Here is a 24073-nt window from a genome sequence, read left to right on the forward strand (position 1 = left end):
ATTCTGAGCTTGTTAAAATGGTAAGGGAGATTTTATTCAGGTCTGTTGCAATAGAGGATTGTAACAGGGCTGACAGATCAGGCCCAATACTGATACAGCAAATACAGCTGGGGATTGTGAGCCAAGGTGGGGGGTGTTGTCAATAGATGGAAAATGACTAATGGGTAGAGGAACTCCTGCTAACAGGACTAAGAGAATTCTTGCTCAAAAGAGGCCAGGGCCCTGGCCACATAGCTCTGTTGGTTAGAACATCATGTGGAAGTGCAGAGGCAGCCCGTTCCATCCCTGGTCAGGGCATATACAAGAACAGATCAAATGTTCCTCCATCCCTCTCTCTCTCTTTCTCTCTCACTAAAATCAATAAATAAAATTTAAAAATAAATAAAATAAAGAGGCGAAGGACTTATGCATGAAGAGTGGGGGATGAGGAACTTGATCAGATATCAAGAGTGGGGGGATGATTTAGGGCTCTTTGCTCAGACTGAACCAGGCAAAGATAACACCAAAGTAGAGGGCTAATGGAGATGATGGTTTAGAGCAGTGGTCCCCAACCCCCGTGCCGCGGACCGGTACCGGTCCATGGGCCATTTGGTACCAGTCTGCAGAGAAAGAATAAATAACTTACATTATTTATATTTGTCTGAACGATGTTTTATTTTTTAAAAATGACCAGATTCCCTCCGTTACATACGTCTAAGACTCTTGATTGTCTTGTAAGTTCAACAATTATATTTAAAAATACCACAGTTTTTACGCCGGTCGCATAATTTTATTTTGTGCATTTTATTGGTCCCACCCTAAAGGCCGGTCCGTGAAAATATTTTCTGACATTAAACCGGTCCGTGGCCCAAAAAAGGTTGGGGACCACTGGCTTAGAGGACTAAAATTTGGTTACGGAAAGTCTTTAGCACCTCTCTGTGCCTGTCTCTCTCTCTCTCTCTCTGAGAAATGGGTATAAGAGCCGCTAGAGGACTGCTGCCAGGATCAAATTAGATAATGTGTGCAAAACGCTCAGCCTATAGCCTTCTCTGTAAAGGGCGGCTACTCTCTGGGGATTAGAACTCAGATCAGGTGGGACATCCAAACTGCTGCTACTTTCGACAGCAAGGGGGCCTCAGAAGACAGGGATGCAAGAGATGAGCAGGTGGGCAGGAAACGCCTCCTGTAGACAAGGAGGGCGTCTCAGCCAGCGCGGGGGTGGGGGTGGCCAACGACTGAATGGAACAAATAGTCTCAGGGGAGGACGTTGGAGGATCTGAATGGCGGGCCGCTGCAGCCTTGAGCTCCGAGATGATATGGAGCTTGCACCAGGGTCAGGTCGGGGAGCCTGAGTAGGGCCCATCACCTGCGGATGGAAAACACTGTCCGCTCGTGCAACCCACTCCCTTCCGCGTCTTCTCCCACCTCGCCTGAGCCACTCGCTGTAGCGGCCCTGGAGCCGACCCAGCCAATCGCGGTTGAGCGAAAAGTGAACAAAGGACCAATAGGAGCGCCTTCGTTGTGCCGCGAGAGGCCCATTGGTTACGTGTGACGGACCAGAGGCGGAAGCCAATGAGTGCGCCCCTTTCAGGCGGCCAATGGGAGGCGGCATCTTGGCAGTGATGAGAAAGTGGCTGCTTCCTGTAGCAGGACTGGGTCAGCGGTTCCAGCCAGAGTCCTCAGGGAAGGGTGAGTGTGGAGAAGGGCACGGGAAGATTGCCCCCCAGAGGTCATCAGGAGGGATGCGGCCGGCGGGAAGCCTGGGACCGGCCGCGCATGGCAGGAGGTGGATAGAAGCACCTACTTCCTCCGTAAGAGTGTATGCCGGTGGGTCCACACCACTTTGGAGGTTTTGGTCTATGGGGTGCAGCCTTCCTGAGCGCAGACCTCACCCTGACCCCATCTTGAAAGCTGGGTCTGGTCCCAATGGGGACAAGGAAAGATGGGCATCAAAAGCCCCATTCCCACGATCTTTTCTCAAACGTTAATAGACAATGGTAGCGAACATTTATCAAGGGCCTAATGCATGCCATGCCCTGTGCCAAACCTTCTTCCTCCCTCATCTCACTGAATCCTCCCCACAGTCCTTTGAGGGAGAGACCATTTTCCAGATAAGGAAACAGGATCAGAGAGTGGAGCCGATTCCAGAGGAATCTGACATTATGCTATTACTTCTCCTCTTACCATCATTGTTTGCCTTAAGTCAGTAACATCAGGAGAATGGCTGACAGCCCCTCCCTGGAGATACTGGAGACCTCAGGAGACCTAGTCCCTGGACCTGGCCTTGGAAAAGTCAGGAGCTGGGTAGGGGGGGAGAGAGCTGAACTAAACACCTCCTAGGCTCCAGAGAGTCGCTCATGGGGGTGGATGTGGGAGGCAGGAATATTCGCCTGAAAGAGAAAAAGTGATCGCAAAGATGAAATTAATAATAATGATTTTATTACACTTTTGTTTTTGTCATGTTTGTTATTTTTTCAGGCCTCTATCAAGGTCAGTGCTAAACATGCTTGTGAATATGCAATATCGTGTTGAAATGTCACAACTATCTTTTGTTTGTTTGTTTGTTTTTATTTATTTATTTTTTTTTACAGATACAGAGAGTGAGTCAGAGAGAGGGATAGACAGGAACGGAGAGAGATGAGAAGCATCAATCATTAGTTTTTCATTGCGCATTGCAACACCTTAGTTGTTCATTGATTGCTTTCTCATATGTACCTTGACCACGAGCCTTCAGCAGATCAAGTAACCCCTTGCTGGAGCCAGCGATCTTGGGTTCAAGCTGGTGGGCTTTTTGCTCAAACCAGATGAGCCTGCGCTCAAGCTGGTGACCTCAGGGTCTCGAACCTGGGTCCTCTGCATCCCAGTCTGACACTCTATCCACTGCGCCACCGCCTGGTCAGGCACAACTGATGCAGCCTTCTCAGCATCTATTATATCAATACATTCTCCAGATGGGGCTACTAAGGCCCAGCGTGGCTAAGTCACTGGCCTGAATTGACACAGGGAGTGCTCAGTTTCACTTCCCAAGTCTGTTTGACCACACCTGCCTGCCTGATTATTTTGGGAATAATGCGTTCTGAGTAGATCTTTATATTGGTACCAATTTATCCAATAAAAGGGTTGGATGTTGTTATTGTTCATGACAGGTCTAAAAGGTGGGGATACATATCCCAATTCCATCAAATAGATGTGGAAACTGAGGCTCTGGGAGGAGAATTGGGTGCCCAAGGTTATACCAAAGGTGAGTTCAGAATATTCCCTTTGGGATGCGGTCTAAATGGGCAGTAGGTTGAGGTGCTAACAGGGGTTTCCAGGCTGAGGCCTCGGAGACTAATGTGAGATTCTTTCCAAGCCAAGCAGCTGTCAAGAGCATGCCTCTGTGTCATTGGGGGGCCACCGCCAGAGGCAGCAAGCCTGATGGGGATGAAGATCAGCTTATGGCCACCAGAGGAGGCTTGAAGGTGCTTCTGCACTGGGCTGGCCCTGGTGGCAGGGAGCCCTGGGTCACTTTCAGCGAGGTCACACTGACCGCAGAGGAAGTCTGCATTCACATCGCACAAAAAGTCGGTGAGTCCTATGGCAGAGGTGGAGATGCTGGCAACAGTTGAACCCCATTCATCCATCTGTCTTGCCTGTTCATTCAACAGACACCGAGTGAGTGCCTACTGTGTGCCAGCCCCCAATCACTGCTTTTGTAGCACTGATATTCTAATAGGGAAATCAGTAAGAAATATAATAAATAAGAAACCTGTGTAGGAGGAGAGAGATGATGTTGAAAAGTTTTAAACTTAAGGATATAAGGGAGGGAGCCACAGAGATATATGGGGGGAAAATGGGTACCAGGCAGAGGAAACAGCGAATGCAAAGGCCCTGAGGTGAGAACTTGGCAACAACAGCTAGAATGAGGGGAGATAGGAGTAAGTGAGGCAAAGGAGGTGACTATGCAGGGCCTTGTGGGCCTCAGGGAGGACTTTGGATTTTACTCCAAGTAAGGTGAGACCATGAGACCATGAGCAAAGGAGGGATGTGACTGGACTCATGTTCACACGTGCTCTCTGGCTGCTATAGGGGAAATCGACTGTGGTGGGTGAGAGAGGGAGCAGGGAGGCCAGGGCAGACATGATGTCCTGGTGGGAGATGATGGGGAGTTGTCATTCGGGGTCAGATCTTACATGCCTTATACACCAGAGGGAGGAATTGAGAGTTAAGACTTTTTCCTGAGAGCAATAAGGAACCAGGGAATGGCTGGAAGAACCTGCAGTCAATGTGCTCAAGAGTGTAATTTCTTCCACCAGGGGAGGAGGAGGTCTCTTCAAGGGGACTTAGCTTGCCTGCTCCTTTCTCCAGGAAGTCCTCTCAAACTCCGTTCCTCATGACTGGGTGGGGACCTTCTGGTGGATTTCTGCAATACCTTGTACTTTTCAATCAGTGGCTGGTTCTTTTTTATTGATTTTTTTTTTTTTTTTTTTTTGAGAGAGAGAGAGAGAAGGGGGGTGGAGAAGAGTGGGAAGCATCAACTCATAGTAGTTGCTTCCCACATATGCCTTGACTGAGCAAGCCCAGGGTCTTGAACTGGCAGCCTCAGCTTTCCAGGACAAATGCTTTATCCACTGCACCACCAAAAGTTAGGCAGTGGCTGATTCTTAACTCAAACAGCCGTGCTGGGTGAAGTGAAACTTGTCTTTCAGAGGAAATAGCATGTTCAGAAGCCCAGAGAGCCTGATCTATTTGAGGAATCAAAACATCTTTAAGAGTAACTAGATTGTCAGTTTCAAGAATTTGGAAGGGGGCCTGAGCAGTGGTAGTATAGTGGATAGAGCGTTGACCTGGAATGCTGAGGTCTCGGGTTTGAAACCCTAAGGTCACCAGCTTGAGTGCAGGCTCCCAGTCTGAGCGCAGGGTCACTGGCTTGGCTGGAGCCCCCTGGTCAAGGCACATATGAGAAGCAATCAATGAACAAGTAAAATGACCCAATTACAAGTTGATGTTTCTAATCTTTCCTGTCTGTCTGTCTCTCTCACACAGAGGAAAAAAAAAAAGAATTTGGAAGGAGAAGTAGGAATTGAAACCAGAACATAACTGTAAGGGTCTAGGTTAAGGTTATTTTGTGATGAGGGTTTGGACTTTCTTGGGGGCAATAGGGAGCCATGGAAGGTTTAAGCCAGAAAATGAAACAATCAGATTGGCTCTTTAGGAAGTTGTCTCACAGGGTGGCTTTCTCCTTCTGAGAGAGGCAGTACACTTGGATGCAGTGACTTTGGAGAGCAATTTGTCATCATTTAACATGGTTAAAATGTACGTTCTCTGAAGCCACATAGCTCTACTCCTAGATATTCACCATATAGACACTCTACTCCTGTGTTCCAGGAGAAGCATATGAGAATGTTGAGAGCTGCCTCTTTTATCTTAGTGAAAAAACAGAAACCATCTTAAAGTTCCTCTGCAGGTGAATGTACAAATAAATAATAGTATGGTTGAACACTGGAATCCTATAGATCAGGCGTCCCCAAACTACGGCCGCGGGCTGCATGCGACCCCCTGAAACCATTTATCTGGCCCCCTGCCACACTTCTGGAAGGGGCACCTCTTTCATTGGTGGTCAGTGAGAGGAGCACTGTATGTAGCGGCCCTCCAACGGTCTGAGGGACAGTAAACTGGCCCCCTGTGTAAAAAGTTTGGGGACCCCTACTATAGAGCCACAAAAAGAGAATTTAACCAACTTTACACATACCATCATGTGGCATGAAAAAGGAAATTGCAGAAAGATACCTATGATATAATACCATATTTTGAGTTTATAATATTCAAGACTAGATCATAGAAAATATGAAAATGATAAACTTTCAGAAGTATGATTACCTTTTTGTGGGAAGAAAAAGGAGGTGGATGTAGGTGGGGGCTTCAAGTGTACTTTCCAAGTTTTTTTCCCCCCCCAAGAATATTTATTTATTTATTTTGTATTTTTCTGAAGCTGGAAATGGGGAGGCAGTCAGACAGACTCCCGCATGTACCTGACCGGGATCCACTCAGCACGCTCACCAGGGGGCGATGCTCTGCCCATCTGGGGCGCCGCTCTGTTGTGACCAGAGCCACTCTAGCGCCTGAGGCAGAGGCTTACAGAGCAGGAGCTCGGATGAAATATATTTGGGACAAGGCATATCTAAGGGGGCTTGTGACATCCATGGGAAGACAGCCAGGAGGTAGTTGGATATGTCTTCCAGGCTGGAGTTCACAGAGAGGTCAAAGTAGAGTTGTGTTAATGAGTCTAAGGTAGGTTTTGCTGCAGTAACAAGCAGCTCTCCTCCCCTCCCCCAATTTTTCTGGATTAAGATAATAAAGGTTTACCTAAAACCAAATGCAGGTCAGATGGTTCACCTCTGTGTTTCACCACCTGGCACAAGGAGTCTCCAACAACCCTGGGGCAAGGTAGATAGCAGGAGAGTTTATTTCTAGGCCTGCTCACATCCCATGGGCCAGAAACCAATCACATTGCCTCATCCTAGCTGCAAGGGAGGCTGGAAAATGTAGTCCACTGTAAGTGTACAGCATGGTCAACATATTGCATTGTTCTCTGTCATGAGGGGAGGAGGCGCAAGGAAGGCTTGTGAAGGGAGACAATGGGTCTGGGGGCCCATGGGGTGATGGCAGCAGATGCTGACTCCTAACATTGTTTCTCCCCTATTTCAGGCATCACTCCACCCTGCTTCAATCTCTTTGCCCTCTTTGATGCCCAGGCCCAGGTCTGGCTGCCCCCAAACCATATTCTGGAGGTCTGCAGAGACACAAACCTGACACTGTACTTCCGCATGAGGTGGGTGGCCTGTGGGAAGGCTTGCCCCCTTTTATTCTGTCTCCTCTCCTGAACCACACCTTCCTAGGTCTGGTCTAAATCCATACTCAACCCCACCTGTGCTCCCTCTCTTCCTGTAGGTTTTATTTCCGAAACTGGCATGGCACAAATCCTCAGGAGCCAGCTATTTACCGCTGCGGGCCCCCAGGGGCCAAGACTTCATCAGAACAGGCGGAGCAGGGAATGCAACTCCTGGATCCAGCCTCCTTTGAGTACCTCTTTGAGCAGGTGTGAGCAGAGCTGGGAGGTAGGATTGTTTAAGGGAGACTTAGGGGCAGTTGTGGAACCCCCACTTCTTTCCCCAGTTATAGCTAATAGGTTTCAACTCATGCCTTCTAGGATCCTTCTTCTGTCTGAACCAAAGGGTTCTGAGACTCTTAGGACTGCATAGGAAAAAGTGCTATGAGCAATTAGTGATGTCTGCCACAGGCATAGAGTTGGGCAGAGGAGGCATGAATGCTCTATATCTGGCCTTTCCAGAAAATGAGGAGTCCCTTGCCTTCCCTCCCCAAAGTGGTCAGAAACTACGGAGTGAACAGGGTCTCAGGCCTACCTTTCAGCCTTATTTCCCCATCCACAGGGCAAGCATGAGTTTGTGAATGACGTGGCGTCACTGTGGGAGCTGTCGAGTGAGGAGGAGATCCAACAATTTAAGAATGAGAGCCTGGGCATGGCCTTTCTGCACCTCTGCCACCTTGCTCTCTGCCGTGGTGTTCCCTTGGAGAAGGTGGCCAAGAAGATCAGGTGTCTGGGAATGGGTCGGAGACACTGTGTAGGTGGATGGGAATACCCAGGCATCTTGGGGCCAAGGCAGACCTTGCATGCTGGCATACCTTCATTCATTTAACAAACATTTATTGAGTCCCTAGTGTATGCTGACACTAGTTCTGGTAGGTGAACAAGTCAGACAATCCCTGCCCTGTTGGTGCTCACCTGGTGAAGAAGACAGGCAATAAAGAAAATATAAAAGTAAAATGTATAGTGTTTTAGATGGTATGAAAGTGCAGTGGGGGAAATTTCAACAGGAAAAGAGAAAGAAGGAGAAAGTCAGGGAGTGAGGGATGTGTAATTGAAAATTGAGTAGTCAGGGAATTCCTCAAAAGCAGATAATATTCACATTCAAAGATTGAAGGAAGTAAAGGAGGGAGCCATGTGGATATCTGGAAGAAGAATTCTATACAGAGGGAACAACCAGTGCAAAGGTCCTGAGGTTAGACTGTGCCTGGTATGTTGGTGGAAGTGTCGCTAGAGCAAGGTGAGTTTAGAAAACTCCTTAGACTTTAAGGGAAGGAAGGATCTAGTTATGCTCGTCTCCATTGCTGAGGGCTGAAGTAATCAGGGCACACTGTCAGGAAGAGGCAGCAGGAAAGCTGGGTCTTTCAGGACCAGCAGTTGTTGTTTTTTTTGGGTTTTTTTTGTTTGTTTGTTTGTTTGTTTGTTTTTTTATATTTTTCTGAAGCTGGAAACGGGGAGAGACAGTCAGACAGACTCCCGCATGCGCCCGACCGGGATCCACCCGGTACGCCCACCAAGGGGCTACGCTCTGCCCACCAGGGGGCGATGCTCTGCCCCTCTGGAGTGTCACTCTGTTGCGACCAGAGCCACTCTAGCGCCTGGAGCAGAAGCCAAGGAGCCATCCCCAGCACCCGCGCCATCTTTGCTCCAATGGAGCCTCAGCTGCGGGAGGGGAAGAGAGAGACAGAGAGGAAGGAGAAGGGGGTGGGTGGAGAAGCAGACGGGCACCTCTCCTATGTGCCCTGGCCGGGAATCGAACCCGGGACTTCTGCACGCCAGGCCGACGCTCTACCACTGAGCCAACCGGCCAGGGCATTTTTCTTTTTATTTTTTTTATTATTTTTTATTTTTTTTGTTTTTTGTTTTTGTTGTGTTTTTTTTTACAGAGACAGAGTCAGAGAGAGGGATAGATACTGTGACTGCGGGCCTTCAGCAGACCGAGTAACCCCTTGCTCGAGCCAGCGACCTTGGGTCCAAGCTGGTGAGCTTTGCTCAAACCAGATGAGCCCGCACTCAAGTAGGCTACCTCGGGGTCTCGAACCTGGGTCCTCCGCATCCCAGTCCGATGCTCTATCCACTGCGCCACCGCCCAGTCAGGCAGGACCAGCTGTTCTTTTTTTTTTTTTTTTTATAAATAAATTTTTATTTTAATGGGGTGACATCAATAAATCAGGGTACATATATTCAAAGAAAACATTTCCAGGTTATCTTGTCATTTATTTCTGTTGCATACCCATCACCCAAAGAGAGATCGTCCTCCGTCACCCTCTATCCAGTTTTCTTTGTACCCCTCCCCCTCCCCCTCTCCCTTCTCCCCTCCCCCCCCCCCCCCGTAACCACCCCACGCCTGTCCATGTCTCTTAGTCTCATTTTTATGTCCCACCAATGTATGGAATCCTGCAGTTCTTGTTTTTTTCTGATTCACTTACTTCACTCTGCATAATGTTATCAAGATTCCACCATTCTGCTGTAAGTGATCCGATGTCATCATTTCTTCTAGCTGAATAGTATACCCTGGTGTATATGTGCCCCATCTTCTTTATCCAGTCTTCTATTTTTTTTTACAGTGATTAAAAGCCTTTAAGCAAACTCTTGGCCAATACAGCAAGAATCCATAAAAGAGTAGTGTCCTTAACATGTTCACCAAGTCCAAGTTGGCCCCATCACCATGCCAAATTCCTGAAAAATGCAACCCAACCACAGTTCAGTCTGTTAGGAGCTGTCACAGGGAGCAGGAGTCCAGGAAAAGTCCACATCCAGGAAAAGTCCTCATGGCACTGGAATTGTTGTCACCATTCTATACTTTGTAGCTCATGTCCAAGTCCCAATGACCGCTGCTTCTAGCTGGTAATGATTCAGGTAGACTGGAAAGGACCAGCAGTTCTTAAAGCACATATTTTTCAGTTTGTCATGTTATCACTCTGGAAGACTAGGGCTGTGATAGCAAACAGGATGCTGGGAAGCCAGAGGAGGCAGCCTGTTCAGTCTGGAGGTCCGAGAACACTTCCCAGGGCAGATGGTATTTCTGCTAAGACCTGAAAGTTGAGTCTGCTTTTATTTGGCTTTATCCAGATGTGGCCTGTGTTGTCAAAACATTCTAGGCAGAAGTAGCAGCCTATAGAAAGGCCCAGAGGCAGAAGGTGGCAAAGCCTATTTCCAAGGAAACTGAATTTGGAATATGGTTGCTCAAGTGCAGGAGTTGGCAAAGCACTAGCCAAGGGGCCTTTTTCCCAGGGCAGAAGGGAGCCCTGGAAGGTTTGGAAGTGGGGGCAGAAGGCAACTAGGGCCTCAAGCTTTAGGATCCCTGTAGTCAAGGGGCGGGAGAGAAGGCTTAGGACATAGAGACTGAGACTTAGAAACCTGTAATTTAGGGGGCTATACTAGTAGTTGTATCAAGGCAGGTGATGGGGAGATGGGGTTAGAGGGCAAGGCTCTGTGAAGAGCAGATGGGGCTCCCAGAATTGTACCTTTTGTTGATGATCATAATACTAATGATAAATACAATAGTGACTTTATTAATTGTAATAGCTGAAACTGACATAGTACTTATTATTCTGTCTTCAGCCCACTAGGTGAGCACTGTTTCTACCCATTTTTCAGATGAATAGGCAGAGCCCTTTAGAGCTTAATATAAGGAAGTTGCCCAAGAGCTGGGATTTCAGCTCCATAGTCCCCTTCTGAGCTCTTTGCCTCAATCCCGATTCCACCCAGCCTCCCTGTGCTGGCCCTTTTATCACAATTCTCTTTCCACCTCATGACAGCTTGCTTATTTTCTAGATGAGACAGCTGATGTTCAGAGAGGTTAAGTCATTTATCCCGTGTCAACTGTAACCCAGACAGACCCCTAACCAGCCCGTCCTGATCATCTCATCTCTACAGCTTCAAGGACTGTATCCCGTGCTCCTTCCGGCAGCAGATCCGGCAGCACAATGTGTTCACACGGCTCCGCCTGCGGATCATCTTCTGCAGGTTCCTGCGGGCCTTCCAGCCAGGCTGCCTGTCCCAGCAGCTCGTCATGGTCAAGTACCTGGCCACACTTGAGCGTCTGGCACCCCGCTTCGGTACAGAGAGTGTGCCTGTGTGCCACCTAGAGCTGCTAGCCCAGGACGTGGGGGAGCCATGCTCCATACGGGACAGTGGACAGGCCCCTGGGGACCTTGAGCCCAAGTCTGTGGTCAAACCCCCCACCCATGAGGTACTGGTGACTGGCACTGGTGGCATCCAGTGGCGGCCAGTACAGAGAGAGGTGAGTCAGGCGCCTCTTCCATCTGGGGGTCCAGGTGGGGTTGGGCAGGGGCTTCTTGGCTTTGGTCTCTGAGGGGGGCTGTGGTGAGCCCTTTTCCCACATGGCTCTAGGGTGTGTCCTCCTGTTCCCTGAGGTCTGTTTCTTGGGGAGTGTTCTCTGCCTGCCTCCTGGCGACCTGATTTCTGGGGTTGGCACCTCTGGTAACCCTTTTGGACTTTAGGGATGAGAGAGCTAGGATTCTCCTCTCTGCCTTCCCTGAGGTTCCAGCTTCTGGCATGTGTATCTCTTGGGGGTGAGTCCCCTGTTCCACCTGTGACACCATGATTCAAAGGTGAAGGGTACTTGAGATTTCCTTGTCCCTCCAGCTCCAGCCTGTCCACATGGGGAATGTTTGGGGGACTAATCAGGCATAGCCCTGCTCAAACCAACCTCTGCACATGCTGGGTTTCCAGGGTCCCAGTGGTGGTAATGGTGGCAGCAGCAGGAATACTCATGCTGGCTTATCTGGGAAGAAAGCCAAGGCCCAAGAGTTGGGCACTCAACCCATGGATAGGCCGCAGGAGGCGCCATGGGCCTACTTCTGTGACTTCCAGGACATCACTCATGTGGTACTAAGAGAACGCCATGTCAGCATCCACTGTCAGGACAAATGCCTGGTGGGACCTGAGACTGGGGGCTGGGCAGAGGGCCGGGCTAGGGGGCATCTCCAGCCTGCGACACCTGCCTGACATCCCATGGCCTATAGGAGCTGACTCTGCCTTCTCGGGCCATCGCCCTGTCCTTGGTCTCACTAGTGGATGGCTATTTCCGCCTGACAGCTGACTCGAGCCACTACTTATGCCACGAGGTGGCTCCTCCACGGCTGGTGATGAGTATCCAGGATGGTATCCATGGACCCCTGCTGTAAGTGCCCAGAAGGGAGGCTGGGTGGCATGGGCATGCCAACTAGACCCTGAGCTCTGGAGATTGTAGGGCTCAAACGAGATGTGTACACATGTTTGTGTGTGTTCATTTCTCAGTGTGTGCCTGCATGTGTGCATGCATTTGTGTCTCATGTACCTGTGAATGTGTGCATATGTGTTTGCCTGTGTGGCATGCATTATGTAAGTATTCACTCATACTACCATGTATATCCATTCATATCTAAGTGTGCTTGTGTGAGTGCGTATATGCATGCATGTGTGTTCATCTGTGTGTACTTATATGGAAGTGCATCTACATGTGCGCTTGTCTGAGTGTGTGCATGCATGTGAGTGTGGCGCCAGGGGTGATAGAGGGAGAGAGGGTGTCTGCAGTAGAATGGGTGGCATGTCTTGATGAGAGTGCCTGAGTTTGGGACTGTTGCCATGCATGTCTGAATGTTTAACAACCCATTTGGCATGTGGCAGTGTCACTGCTCCTGTGACTGTGACTCGTGATGGGACGGGCGATTTTTGTGAGGCGTTCATACAAACGCGGTGGCCAGTCAGAAATATGTGTGGGTGTTTACACCCCTGAAGGTGTGTGTTGTCCTGGTACTTTGGGTCACTGAGTGATTCCATTTGAACTTGTAGGGTAGAGAATATGAAGTGTCAGTGCTTATGTGGTGATCATATGCCTCTGTGGCCACCCTGTGTGCTGCCAGTTCATGGTTTGTGACTATCCACTTATCTTGTCTTTGGTTCTGTGCCTTGGAGCCCTTGTTCTACCTATAACACTGGGATTGCCCCTGGGGGTTTCTAAGAGTTCTGACCCCTCTGAGTCTGGTGTCTACACCAGAGAAGGGGCAAGTAGCCACAGCTCACAAGTGCTGTGCTGTGCTTTGTCACAGAAGGTGTGTGCCACTTGTACAGATGCTGTGGGCCATGTTAGTGTGTGTCTTAGTCTGTTCAAGCTGCTATAACAGAATACCATAGAGTAGGTGGTTTAGAAACAACATTTATGTCTCAGTTCTGAAGGCCAGAAGTCGAAGTTCAAGGTACCAGCAAAGCTGGTGTCTTCTGTGTCCTCAAATGGTGGAAGGGGCAAAGGAGCTCTTTGGGGCCCATTTTATAAGGCATTAGTCGTATTCCTGAGGGTTTTACCATCATGACTTAATCACCTTCCAAAGGCCCCACCGCCTAGTACCATCAGATTGGGGGTTAGGGCTTCAATATATGGATTTTAGGAGGACATAGACAATCTGTAGCAGCATGTGAGCCACCACATATGCTGGTGTCTGGGTCTGTGTTGCCGTGTTGCCTTGTAAAACCTGTGTATGCTCATGCTGGTTGTCACCTCTGTCTCTGGGATGTTGATGCCCCTGCACCACCACTGGGTAAGCAGCTGTGTCTGTGATCATTGTCCTTTGGATGTGTGATAGACTGTCCATTGAATGTCACCCTGTGAGTGTCTATGTCTGGGTGTGTGCCCGTCAGCATTTTGACAGCTGTTCCTATCTCTTTTTGCATCACTATGTCAGTGATGGTGTCTGACAGTTGTTACGCATGAGTGTATACCTGTGTCTCTATGTGCATTGTTGTGTGTGACAGTGTTATAGCTGTGTGTGTGTGTCCCAGACTCAGTATCACCACATAAGCAGATATGTCTGACATTTGTCCCAGCTACAAGTGTGTCTCTCTGGGCAGGCATTAGTGTCCTTGTTGCTGGGTGGGGGTCCAGCAGTGTCCCCTAACACTGTTCCCTTGTCCCCCACAGGGAACCATTTGTTCTGGCCAAGCTGCAGCAGGAGGATGGCCTATATCTCATCCACTGGAGCACCAGCCACTTCAGCCGCCTCATCCTCACGGTGGCCCAGCGGGACCAGGTGGGCCTAGGGTAGGGGCTCTGGGCTTGGGCTGGGTGCACTCCCTGCCTAGACCCCTGTTCACCACCCTAATTCGGCCACCCTCCCCAGGCACAGGGCGTGCAGCGTTTGCGCCTGCGGAAGTTCCCCATCGACCTGCATGCAGGGACCTTCAGGCTGGAGAGCTGGGACCGGTCCTTCCCCAGTGTGCGGGAGCTGCGGGCCACCCTACAGGGCTGCTCACTGCGGGTCGATGACAACTGCTTCTCCCTGCTCCACTGCTGCCTGCCACAGCCAGGAGGTATGACGGGGCCATTGGGTGGGGTGGCAGCTCCACCCCCCGTGCCAGCCCTCAGTGACTTTGCTTCTGCCTCCAGAGATCTCCAACCTCATCATCATGCGGGGGCCTCAGACCAGGACCAGGTCTAGGTCTCTGAGCCTCAGCCAGCTCAGATTCCACCGAGTCTGCCAAGATGACATCACCCAAGTGTGTGTGGGCATGCTGCCCCTCTGGGTTTGGGGGAAATGGGAGGGCAGTCACTAGCCATGGTCATGGAGATGTTCCCTGCCATGTTCCCCCAGCTGTCCCACTTGGGCCAGGGCACAAGGACCAATGTGTATGAGGGCCTCATGCGAGTTGGGGGCGGCAGCCCTGAGGAGGACCAGTCTGATGGTGGGGACCGCACCTTGCCCAACGGGGGCCAGGGGCAGGAGCTACGTGTGGTGCTGAAGGTGCTAGACCCCAGTCACCATGACATCTCCCTGGTGAGTGAGTGCAGTCAGGGGCCGTGGGAGGGGGCAGGATGTGCAGCCACCTGACCTGGCCTGTCTGTACAGGCCTTCTATGAGACGGCCAGCCTCATGAGCCAGGTTTCACACGTGCACCTGACCTTCGTCTACGGTATCTGTGTGTATGGCTTCAAAAGTGAGTATACCCCAGCACACGCTCCTCACCATTTACAGGCTGACCCCCCCCTGACTTGTACCCACTCCCTGGACTGTACCCCAACCCTTGACTATATGCCAGCTCATTGCAGCTCAACCTCTGACTGAATCCTGACCATTGCCTGCACTCCAACCCTTGACTACAACCTGACTACATCCCACCCTTTATCTACCACCCAGATACCTGTACAACCCAGCCCCTGTTGGGTACCCCAGCTCTCCCAGACCTAGCCCCTGCCCCACCCACTACCCCTACCCCTACTCTGTGTGTAACTGAAAACTCCTTGCACAGGACAACCCCAGCTAGGCCCCAGAACATGAACCCATGTGTCCATCTCTTCTTCCCCCTGATGCTGGCCTACAACTTGACCCTGCATACCTTCCACCCTGAGCACCCCAACCCTGTGGGATCCTAGATCATTTATGCCCCAACTTCAAGCTCTACACCTCCCACCTCCACTTGTCTGCATTTACTTGCAGGTCCCCAGACCCATCCTCACCTTTGTCACTGACATGGCAGCTGACTCTATGCCCCAGACTCACCCTGGGCCCAAATGACACCATTTGACCCTGCCTTACCTTGTGCCCACTCAGTCTACTCTCCATCTCGCATTTATTCTCCCCCCAAAGTCGCTCTCAAGCTCCCCCACACACCTTTGCCCCACAGCTTTAATGTTCACAGTCCCAGCCCCCATGTTCTTTCCCTGGCGCCCTGGAGGGTGGAGGCAGGTGGGCAGCCCCTACAGCAGCTGGCCTTTGCAGATATCATGGTGACAGAGTACGTGGAGCATGGACCCCTGGACATGTGGCTGCGGCAAAAGAGGGGCCATGTGCCTGTGGCCTGGAAGGTGACAGTGGCCCAGCAGCTGGCCAGTGCCCTCAGCTACCTGGTATGTGGCCTGTGAGCAAGTCAGTAGGGTAGGGAGGTCTCAACATATCCTTTATTCACACACTGGCCCTGGGAGGTCTTTCCACAAACTGCCTCTGCTCACATATCCATGAGCAGAGGAGGCTCCCTTTGCCCCCAAATAATACTTAACTTCTCCACTTGGTGTCTGAGGCCCTAGAGCAGGGGTCGGGAACCTATGGCTTGCGAGCCAGATGTGGCTCTTTTGATGGCTGCATCTGGCTCGCAGACAAATCTTTAATAAAAAAAATAATAACATTAAAAATATAAAACATTCTCATGTATTACAATCTATTCATTCATTTCCTACCACTCATGTTCATGGTTGCGGGTGGCTGGAACCAATCACAGCTGTTCTCTGGGACAACACCAAATTTTTATTGGATAATGTGTAACGAACACGGATCGTTGTATGGCTCTCACTGAATTACATTTTTTTTTTAATTTTTTTAATTTTTTAATTTTATTTATTCATTTTTAGAGAGGAGAGAGAGAGGGAGAGAGAGAGACAGAGAAGAGAGAGACAGAGAGAGAGAAGTGGGGAGGAGCTGGAAGCATCAACTCCCATATGTGCCTTGACCAGGCAAGCCCAGGGTTTCGAACCGGCAACCTCAGCATTTCCAGGTTGACGCTTTATCCACTGCGCCACCACAGGTCAGGCATGGAGTTACATTTTAAAATATGTGGCGTTCATGGCTCTCTCAGCCAAAAAGGTTCCCGACCCCCCCCCCCCCAAGAGGGCCTGGCCTAGGCTGCCTCTTGTCATTGTTTTGCCATTTACTCCCAGCTCCTCCTGGTCTAGTCACCCCAGTTTTCAAAGCATCCCCTATGTGCCAGGCTGCCATAGGCCATAGGGACACACAAAAAACAACACAGACAGAAGTGTCTATCCTTTGGGGAGTCAGCATTTTTAGTTGGAAGGAATAAAGAAAAGATAATAAGTATGTTACATGTTACATAATATATTATTAATTGAGAGGCGGGCAGGCAGAGAGACTCCTACATGCTCCCTGACCGGGACCTACCAGGCACGCCCCCTACAGGGTGATGGTCTACCCTTCTGGGGCCATTGCTTCATTGCTCAGCAACCGAGTCATTTTAGCACCTGAGGCAAAGCCAATGAGCCATCCTCAGAGCCCTGGGGCCAACATGCTCAAACTAATTAGCCATGGCAACAGGAGGGGAAGGAAGAGAGAGGGAGAGAGGAAGGTAGAAAGAAGGAGTAGGGGTGGGGTAGAGAAGCAGATGGTCACTTCTCCTGTGTGCCCTGACCAGGAATCGAACCTGGAACATCCACATGACTGGATGATGCTCTACCACTGAGCCAACCAGCCAGGGCCTATAAAATATTAGAAGGTAATAAGAACCATGGGGAGATAACAGGAGTGGAGTTAAAGAGTTGTTACAAGTTGGGGAAGAGGTGAAGTTTTAAATAGATGGGTTGGGGAAAGATGATTCCCCAGGTGCATCCCAGGCAGAGAGAACAAACAGTGCAAAGGCCCTGGGGAAAGAGTGTGCTTGGCATGAGTTTGAGGACAGCAATGGGGTCCTCTGGCCTTTTGTCCCAGGCCAAGAGCCTTGACCAGCTCTGGGAGAATGGGAAGAACCCACTGGGCACCTAGTTGTGTCCAGTCACAATGACAGTCTATTGGAATCCCAATGATGACCATGACTGTCTTTGTCACATGGGCTGTCCCTGTGAGATGGGGTAGGGATATGGTCTGTAGGCCCCTAGTGGTCATGCCCCCTCTCCTTCCTACCCTACCCCAGGAGGATAAGAGCCTGGTTCATGGTAATGTGTGTGGCCGGAACATCCTGCTAGCACGTCTGGGACTGGCAGAGGGCACCAGCCCATTCATCAAACTAAGCGACCCTGGTGTGGGCCTGGGTGCGCTCTCCAAAGAGGGTGAGGACTGCGACAAGGTTGGGCATGGGGACGGGCTTACCTCACTCTTTCCACCCTTGGTGACCTCTGGCCCTGGCCCCCAGAGCGAGTAGAGCGGGTCCCCTGGATGGCCCCCGAGTGCCTGTCTGGCAGGGCCAGCAGCCTAAGCACTGCCGCTGACAAGTGGGGCTTTGGTGCCACCCTCCTGGAGATCTGCTTTGATGGAGAGGCACCCCTGCAGGACCGCAGCCCCTCTGAGGTACAGTGATGGTGACTCTTGGGCCCTTCCCACAAAGTGACCAGCACCTCCAGGAGTTTAGAGGGCACATTCAGGGTCCAGAGCTGTCCCCCCTCTAGCCTATGTCCTTAAATATGTTGTTTCGTCTCTTTGGGGCTCTATTGAGTTATCTGTCAGTTGGGGTTAACTGTAGTCCCAACCTCAAAGGTCATTGTGGCACATAGCAAATAAGTGACTGCTTCAGTTTTAGGCACAGTGACTAGGGCAGTGATGGGTGAAGCACAGGCTGTAAGGGGAAGGGGTCCCAGGGGATGCCCCTGTCCTGACGGAGGGATCAGGCAAGGTTTCCCAGAGGAAAGTTTTAAATCTAAGTGCAGAAATACTGCAGTGGCCCAGGCTAGGGAAGGGTAGCCTAGGCACAGCTTATGCAAAGGCCTAGAGGCTTTAGTGCATTCAGGGAGCTGCATCTGCAGAGCTTCCTGGCAGCAGAGGTAGGTAGAAGCCAGTGCAGGCGTCCCCAAACTACGGCCCGCGGCCATTTATCCGGCTCCCGCCACACTTCCAGAAGGGGCACCTCTCTCATTGGTGGTCAGTGAGAGGAGCACTGTATGTGGGAGCCCTCCAATGGTCTGAGGGACAGTGAACTGGCCCCCTGTGTAAAAAGTTTGGGGACCCCTGCCAGGAAGAGTTAATTGTGAGCTGCTCCACACAGCAGAACCTCCTGGACTTGGGTTCAAGACCTGGCTCTGTGACAGCAGGCAAGTCAGCTTCCCTTTGCTGAAGCTCAGTTGCCTCATCTGTAAACGGAGATAACAGAACAAGGATCTGGCTGGTTGATCTCTGCCCCTCTGGGGGTTTAACTGCCTCTTGGGAAAGGAGTATTGGGAGGATGGGATCACTGACTCTTTAGGTCCCCTTCCCCACAGAAAGAGTACTTCTACCGGAAGCAGCATCAACTGCCTGAACCCTCATGCCCAGAGCTGGCCACCCTCACCAGCCAGTGCCTGACCTATGAGCCAGCCCGGAGGCCCTCCTTTCGCACCATCCTTCGTGACCTCACTCACCTTCAGCCCCAAAGTGAGCCCCAACCCACTGCTGGGACCTTGGGGCAGGGGGACAGGATGGGATCCCTGTTGACACAGGCACAGTGCCCCCAAGGTCCCCCTACAGTGGCTCAGGGTGTGTACCGGATTCTAATTCACTTGAGAGGATGAGGGGAATGTCCCAAGTTCTTAATGGTCTGCTTGGGACAGCCACAACTTCTCTGGCTGAGTTCGACCCTTACTATTCATTTGTCTCTCTTGATGAAGAGTTTGTACACTTTATCTAGTCTCAGAACATCCTAGGAGTCAGTTTAATGCTGCCCACTCAGCATTTTGGACCAGAAGTAGAATTTCCCAGCTATTACAGAAAGTTTCCTGATCTCTGGGTTGGATGTTGGGAGAAACAGTCACCTGCTTTCTGTGCCCCAGAATATGGACCTGCTGGGTGAAGGGTCATGGTCCGGCCTCACCCACTGTTGCTCTTCCAGATCTTATTGAAGTCCTGAATGTGAACCCAGTCTTGCCAGCATCAGACCCCACTGTTTTCCACAAGCGCTATTTGAAAAAGGTCCGGAATCTGGGTGAGGTAAGGACCTGGAGGGCCTGTGGAGGTGTCTGGCTGTTAGAAAGAGACCTGTCTAAAGGCAGGGCCCAGGGAGATGGGCTTGGGACTGACCATCCTACATCTTGGCCAGGGTCACTTTGGCAAGGTCAGCCTGTACTGCTATGACCCGACCAACGAAGGCACTGGCGAGATGGTGGCAGTGAAGGCTCTAAAGGCGGACTGTAGCCCCCAGCTCCATGCTGGCTGGAGGCGGGAGATCGACATCTTGCGCACACTCTACCATGAGCACATTGTCATGTACAAGGGCTGCTGTGAGAACCAAGGTGGGCAGGACCAGCAAGTCCATTAGGGCTTGGCCAGTTAGAGCTTCTTAATCCCATTTGTAGGTATAGAGGGGCTGCCTCCTTTCCATACCCACCCCCAGCTCTGCTAGGGCCAGGATGGGCCGGAGCCACTCTTGGCTCCTTCCTCCGACTAGGGATGGGTTTCAGGATGGATCCACTCCACCTGGGGACTAGGCCTAGTGTGGGCATGTCTTGGTCTTTTCTCCTTACTTTGGGGTGGGGGAACTGAAGGGCTCAGGGTGGGCAGCCCTCAACCCCTGCCTCTGTTGCACTTAGGTGAGAAGTCAGTGCAGCTTGTCATGGAGTACATGCCCCTGGGCAGCCTCCGAGACTACCTGCCCCGGCACAGCCACAGCGTGGGGCTGGCCCAGCTGCTGCTGTTCGCCCAGCAGATTTGTGAGGTAGGCTGGCCCACTCCTGCTCCAAAACTGCCTCTTCCTCTTTGGCGTGGCCTGAGTGTCCCATGCCTTTGCTTTCCGGCCCAGCTCTGGCCCAGCTCTCAATACATGCCCCTTCAGCCTGTCATCTGGCCACACCCATGCCAGCCTGGTCCCCAACCTCTCTAGTTATCACTTCTGAGACTCCCTCTGCTCACTGGGCCATGCCCAATTCACCAGCCCCGTGCCCAGGGTCCCCTCTGTAACCCCTCCTTTGCTGTTCGGCCCTGCTCCCTTTTGCTGGACTCCACCTGCTATCCTGCCAGGTCCCTCAAGCCTACCCTGACACCTTCCCCACTGCCCAGCCATACTGGTCACAGCCCCTCAGGCCCTGCCTTGGCCCACTGGTCATGACTCATCCCACCCCTTCCGCAGGGCATGGCCTACTTGCACATGCAGCACTATGTCCACCGAGACCTGGCTGCCCGTAATGTGCTGCTGGACAACGACAGACTGGTCAAGATCGGGGACTTTGGCTTAGCCAAGGCTGTGCCTGAAGGCCATGACTACTACCGTGTGTGCGAGGATGGGGACAGCCCAGTGTTCTGGTGACCAGGCGAAACCCAGCCAGAGCTGAGTGGGGTTGCCAGGGTCATCTGGAGCAGACAGGGTGGAAGTGGGTGCTGGGGTCTCACATGACAGGGCTTGGTCTCAGTGAAACTGCTCCCCATTAAGGATGGGGCCCTAATTAGGGCCAGAGAGCTCCAAAGCCCCAGTTAAGGACTCCATCCTGGTCTGGCCCAAGGCCTGACTGCCCTCTTTCCACAGGTATGCCCCTGAGTGCCTGAAGGAGTATAAGTTCTATTATGCATCTGATGTCTGGTCCTTTGGAGTCACCATGTATGAACTGCTGACCTACTGTGACTCTAGCCAAAGCCCTCCATCGGTGAGAGCCAGGCCTGCACTCCCACCCCATGCTAAAGGATTTAGAAAAGCATCCATTTAATTCCCAGCTCCCCCTGTTTAGCAACTGCTTAATCCACCTGAGCCTCACAGTCCAAATCTGTAAAATGGGCTACTTCCAATGCCAGGGGCTTTGATTGTGACAGAAACCCCACTCAAATAGGAACAGCTTATTCTACTACACTGCTCACAAATATTAGGGGATCAAGGAACGTGCAGATACTCCAGTACTTTCAGCCTTCTGTATAGTACATTTTCACCAAAAAAGGAAAAGTTGGTTTTGTATCTCATTTGCATAATTGAACAACTTTCTTTGACTTATCCGTTTGCTTTTCTTATCTTCTTGTTTAATAAAAAATAAAAAAAAAAATCAAATGCTGCCTGACCAGGCTGTGGTGCAGTGGATGGAGCATCGGACTGGGACGCAGAGGACCCAGGTTCAAAACCCCGAGGTCGCCAACTTGAGCCCAAGGTCGCTGGCTTGAGCAAGGGGTCACTCACTCTGCTGTAGCCCCCAGGTTAGGGCACATATGAGAAAGCAATCAGTGAACAGCTAAGATGCTGCAAAAAAGAATTGATGCTTCTAATCTCTCTCCTTTCCTGTCTGTCCCTATCTGTTCCTCTCTGTCTGTCTCTGTCACACACAATAAATAAATAAATAAAATGCTTTTTTTATCACTTCATACTCATTTTGAAATATCCCCTAATTTTTGTGAGCAGTATATTTACAAATTCCAGGGGAGAGTTGGGACACAGCTTAACCTAGACCTTCATGTTATGAATCTTATTTTCTCCATCCCTTAGCTCTTCTGTTCTCTGTGCTAGCATCTCAGGCAGGCCTTCTCTCTTGTGGCAACAGCCCCACACCCTACCCTGCCCTCCCGGCACCCATTCCCCCCAGATGAGGGGGAAAAGGATCCTTCTCTTCCCTTAATTCTCAGGACTGATTGCCCCAGCTTGGGTCATGTGTCCTCCTGGAAGACAATCACTGTATCCATAGGCTACAGTATTGGCCTGGCCTGCTCTGGGGGAGGAGCCAAGAGAATGTTTCGGGTTTATTCCCAAAGTAAATCAGAGTACCTTTATAGGAGAAAAAAGATCCTGGACAGGTTAACAACTTGCTGGGATGCTTAATAACAACAGCAAACACGTGACTCAGACTTAGTCTATGAATATGAGTTTATGTAACTTTCACATCCCAGATGATTGACGTTTTCACCCCATTTTATAGATGAGAAAACTGAAGCCTATAGAAGTGAGATCCTAAGTCCAAAGTTATGCAGCTGAGAAGTGGTACAGGCAGGGCTAGACCCCCTGTAGTTGCACTGGAAGCTCCTGACCTCTACCTAGGCAGACCTGCTTGTTGAAGACTTATCTTGTTTCTTCTGTAGAAATTCATTGAGCTCATAGGCCTCACCCAGGGGCAGATGACAGTACTGAGGCTCACGGAGCTGCTGGAACAAGGGGAGAGGCTGCCGCGGCCAGAGAAATGTCCCTATGAGGTGAGATCTCCCTCCTTTCCCCTGTCCCCACCCTCAGACTGTGGACAGAGCAGTGACCACAGCCCCAGTTTTTCTCCCCCAGATCTATCTTCTCATGAAGAACTGCTGGGAAGCAGAAGCCTCATTTCGGCCAAACTTCCAGAATCTCATACCCATCCTGAAAACAGTCCATGAGAAATACCGGGGCCAGGCCCCCTCAGTGTTCAGTGTCTGCTGAAGCCTGTCAGCTGCTTTGCTCTGGGAATCGGAGCCAGTAGACACCACAGAGGGCCTCCCACTTCCACCCCTGGGGAAAGTGGGTGTCATCCACTCCCTGTGCATTACTCCGAGACCCCAGGTCTGTGACCCAACTTTCCTCGTCTTCATCTTCTCAACAGCTGTAACAGAATACTCCAGACTGGGTGGCTTAAAAACAACAGAAATTTATTTCTCACGGTTCTGGGGACTGGAAGTCCAAGATCAAGATGCCAGCATGGTTCCGTTTGGGTGAAGGTTCTCTTTCTGGTTCCTAGCCTGTGTCTTCTCACTGTGTCTTCACAAGGTGGAAGGGGACGAGGGATCTTTCTGGAATCTCTTTTAAAAGGGCCCTAATCCCATTCATGCGGGACCTGTGCACTCCTGAGACCCACCTCCTAATACTCTCACATTGGGCATTTGGAGTTCAACATCTGAATCATGAGGGGACACAAACTTTCAAACCATAGCAACTTCCACAGTCATGAACCTGACACAGGCTCTGAAGGGATCCAGGACAAACAGCTAATCGGGCCTTCATTCCAATCTTTATACCTTCCCCCAGCTCCAACCCTTAAGCCATCCATCTCTACTAGCTACTTTTAAACTCTTATTTCCTGTCCTGGAGGCTGTAGTCCTTGGGTCCTTGTTCAGCAAGCTTCTGCTTTTCTGGGGACTGTGGCAACTGCAAGGCACTACTGAAGAAGCCAGATTCAACTGTTCAACCTGTATCACATCTAAATCACTAGCTAACAATCAGACCAGTGCCAGGAACCCAGAAGGTGCTCAATAATTACTTGTTAAATATACCAGCAAAAAATTGGGAAGGCTACATGCCACATTGATAAGACTGCCAGTTTTACCCTTTCCTCCCTGTGTGACCTCAGGCAAGTGACTTTCCCTCTCTGGGCCTCAGTTCTCAACTATGAACTGGGGATGGTCATGCTTGCTACCTTGGAGGACTAATGTAAAGAGCTATGAGATTGTGTATAATGCTTAGCTGAGAGATATAAAAACAATTAATAAATATTTGATATTGTTAATCTGGTGTTTACCAAAATGTTTCTACTTAAAATTATTTTTATTTATTTATTCATGTTAGAGAAGAGAGAGAGAGAGAGGAGGGGGGAGGAGCAGGAAGCATCAGCTCCCATATGTGCCTTGACCGGGCAAGCCCAGGGTTTTGAACTGGCGATGTCAGCGTTCCAGGTTGATG

The 24073-nt window shown here is 50.6% G+C and overlaps 1 protein-coding gene across 8 annotated transcripts; it reads left to right on the forward strand.

Moving 5' to 3' along the window:
- The first annotated feature begins 1625 nt into the window (after window positions 1–1625).
- On the forward strand, window positions 1626–23900 carry TYK2 (tyrosine kinase 2). Of its 8 annotated transcripts, none has more exons than XM_066346514.1 (25): window positions 1626–1668; window positions 3126–3220; window positions 3332–3546; window positions 6667–6790; window positions 6910–7057; window positions 7410–7573; window positions 10724–11090; window positions 11543–11746; window positions 11836–11993; window positions 13767–13875; window positions 13966–14155; window positions 14232–14341; window positions 14437–14619; window positions 14692–14779; window positions 15562–15689; window positions 17477–17612; window positions 17696–17850; window positions 18756–18906; window positions 19361–19458; window positions 19568–19760; window positions 20058–20182; window positions 20594–20766; window positions 20987–21104; window positions 22513–22623; window positions 22706–23900. In XM_066346514.1, exons 3-25 carry the CDS (start codon window positions 3351–3353, stop codon window positions 22838–22840), a joined length of 3564 nt encoding a protein of 1187 aa, XP_066202611.1. In that variant the 5' UTR covers window positions 1626–1668; window positions 3126–3220; window positions 3332–3350; the 3' UTR covers window positions 22841–23900. The 8 variants fall into 8 exon arrangements, 7 of the variants coding, with proteins under 7 accessions (XP_066202611.1, XP_066202640.1, XP_066202650.1 ...); XM_066346543.1 differs by having other exon boundaries at window positions 20594–20736; XM_066346553.1 differs by having other exon boundaries at window positions 11543–11698.
- The last annotated feature ends 173 nt before the right edge of the window (window positions 23901–24073 follow it).

This window comes from Saccopteryx leptura, chromosome 1, assembly GCF_036850995.1.
Source record: "Saccopteryx leptura isolate mSacLep1 chromosome 1, mSacLep1_pri_phased_curated, whole genome shotgun sequence".
Lineage (NCBI taxonomy): Eukaryota > Metazoa > Chordata > Mammalia > Chiroptera > Emballonuridae > Saccopteryx > Saccopteryx leptura.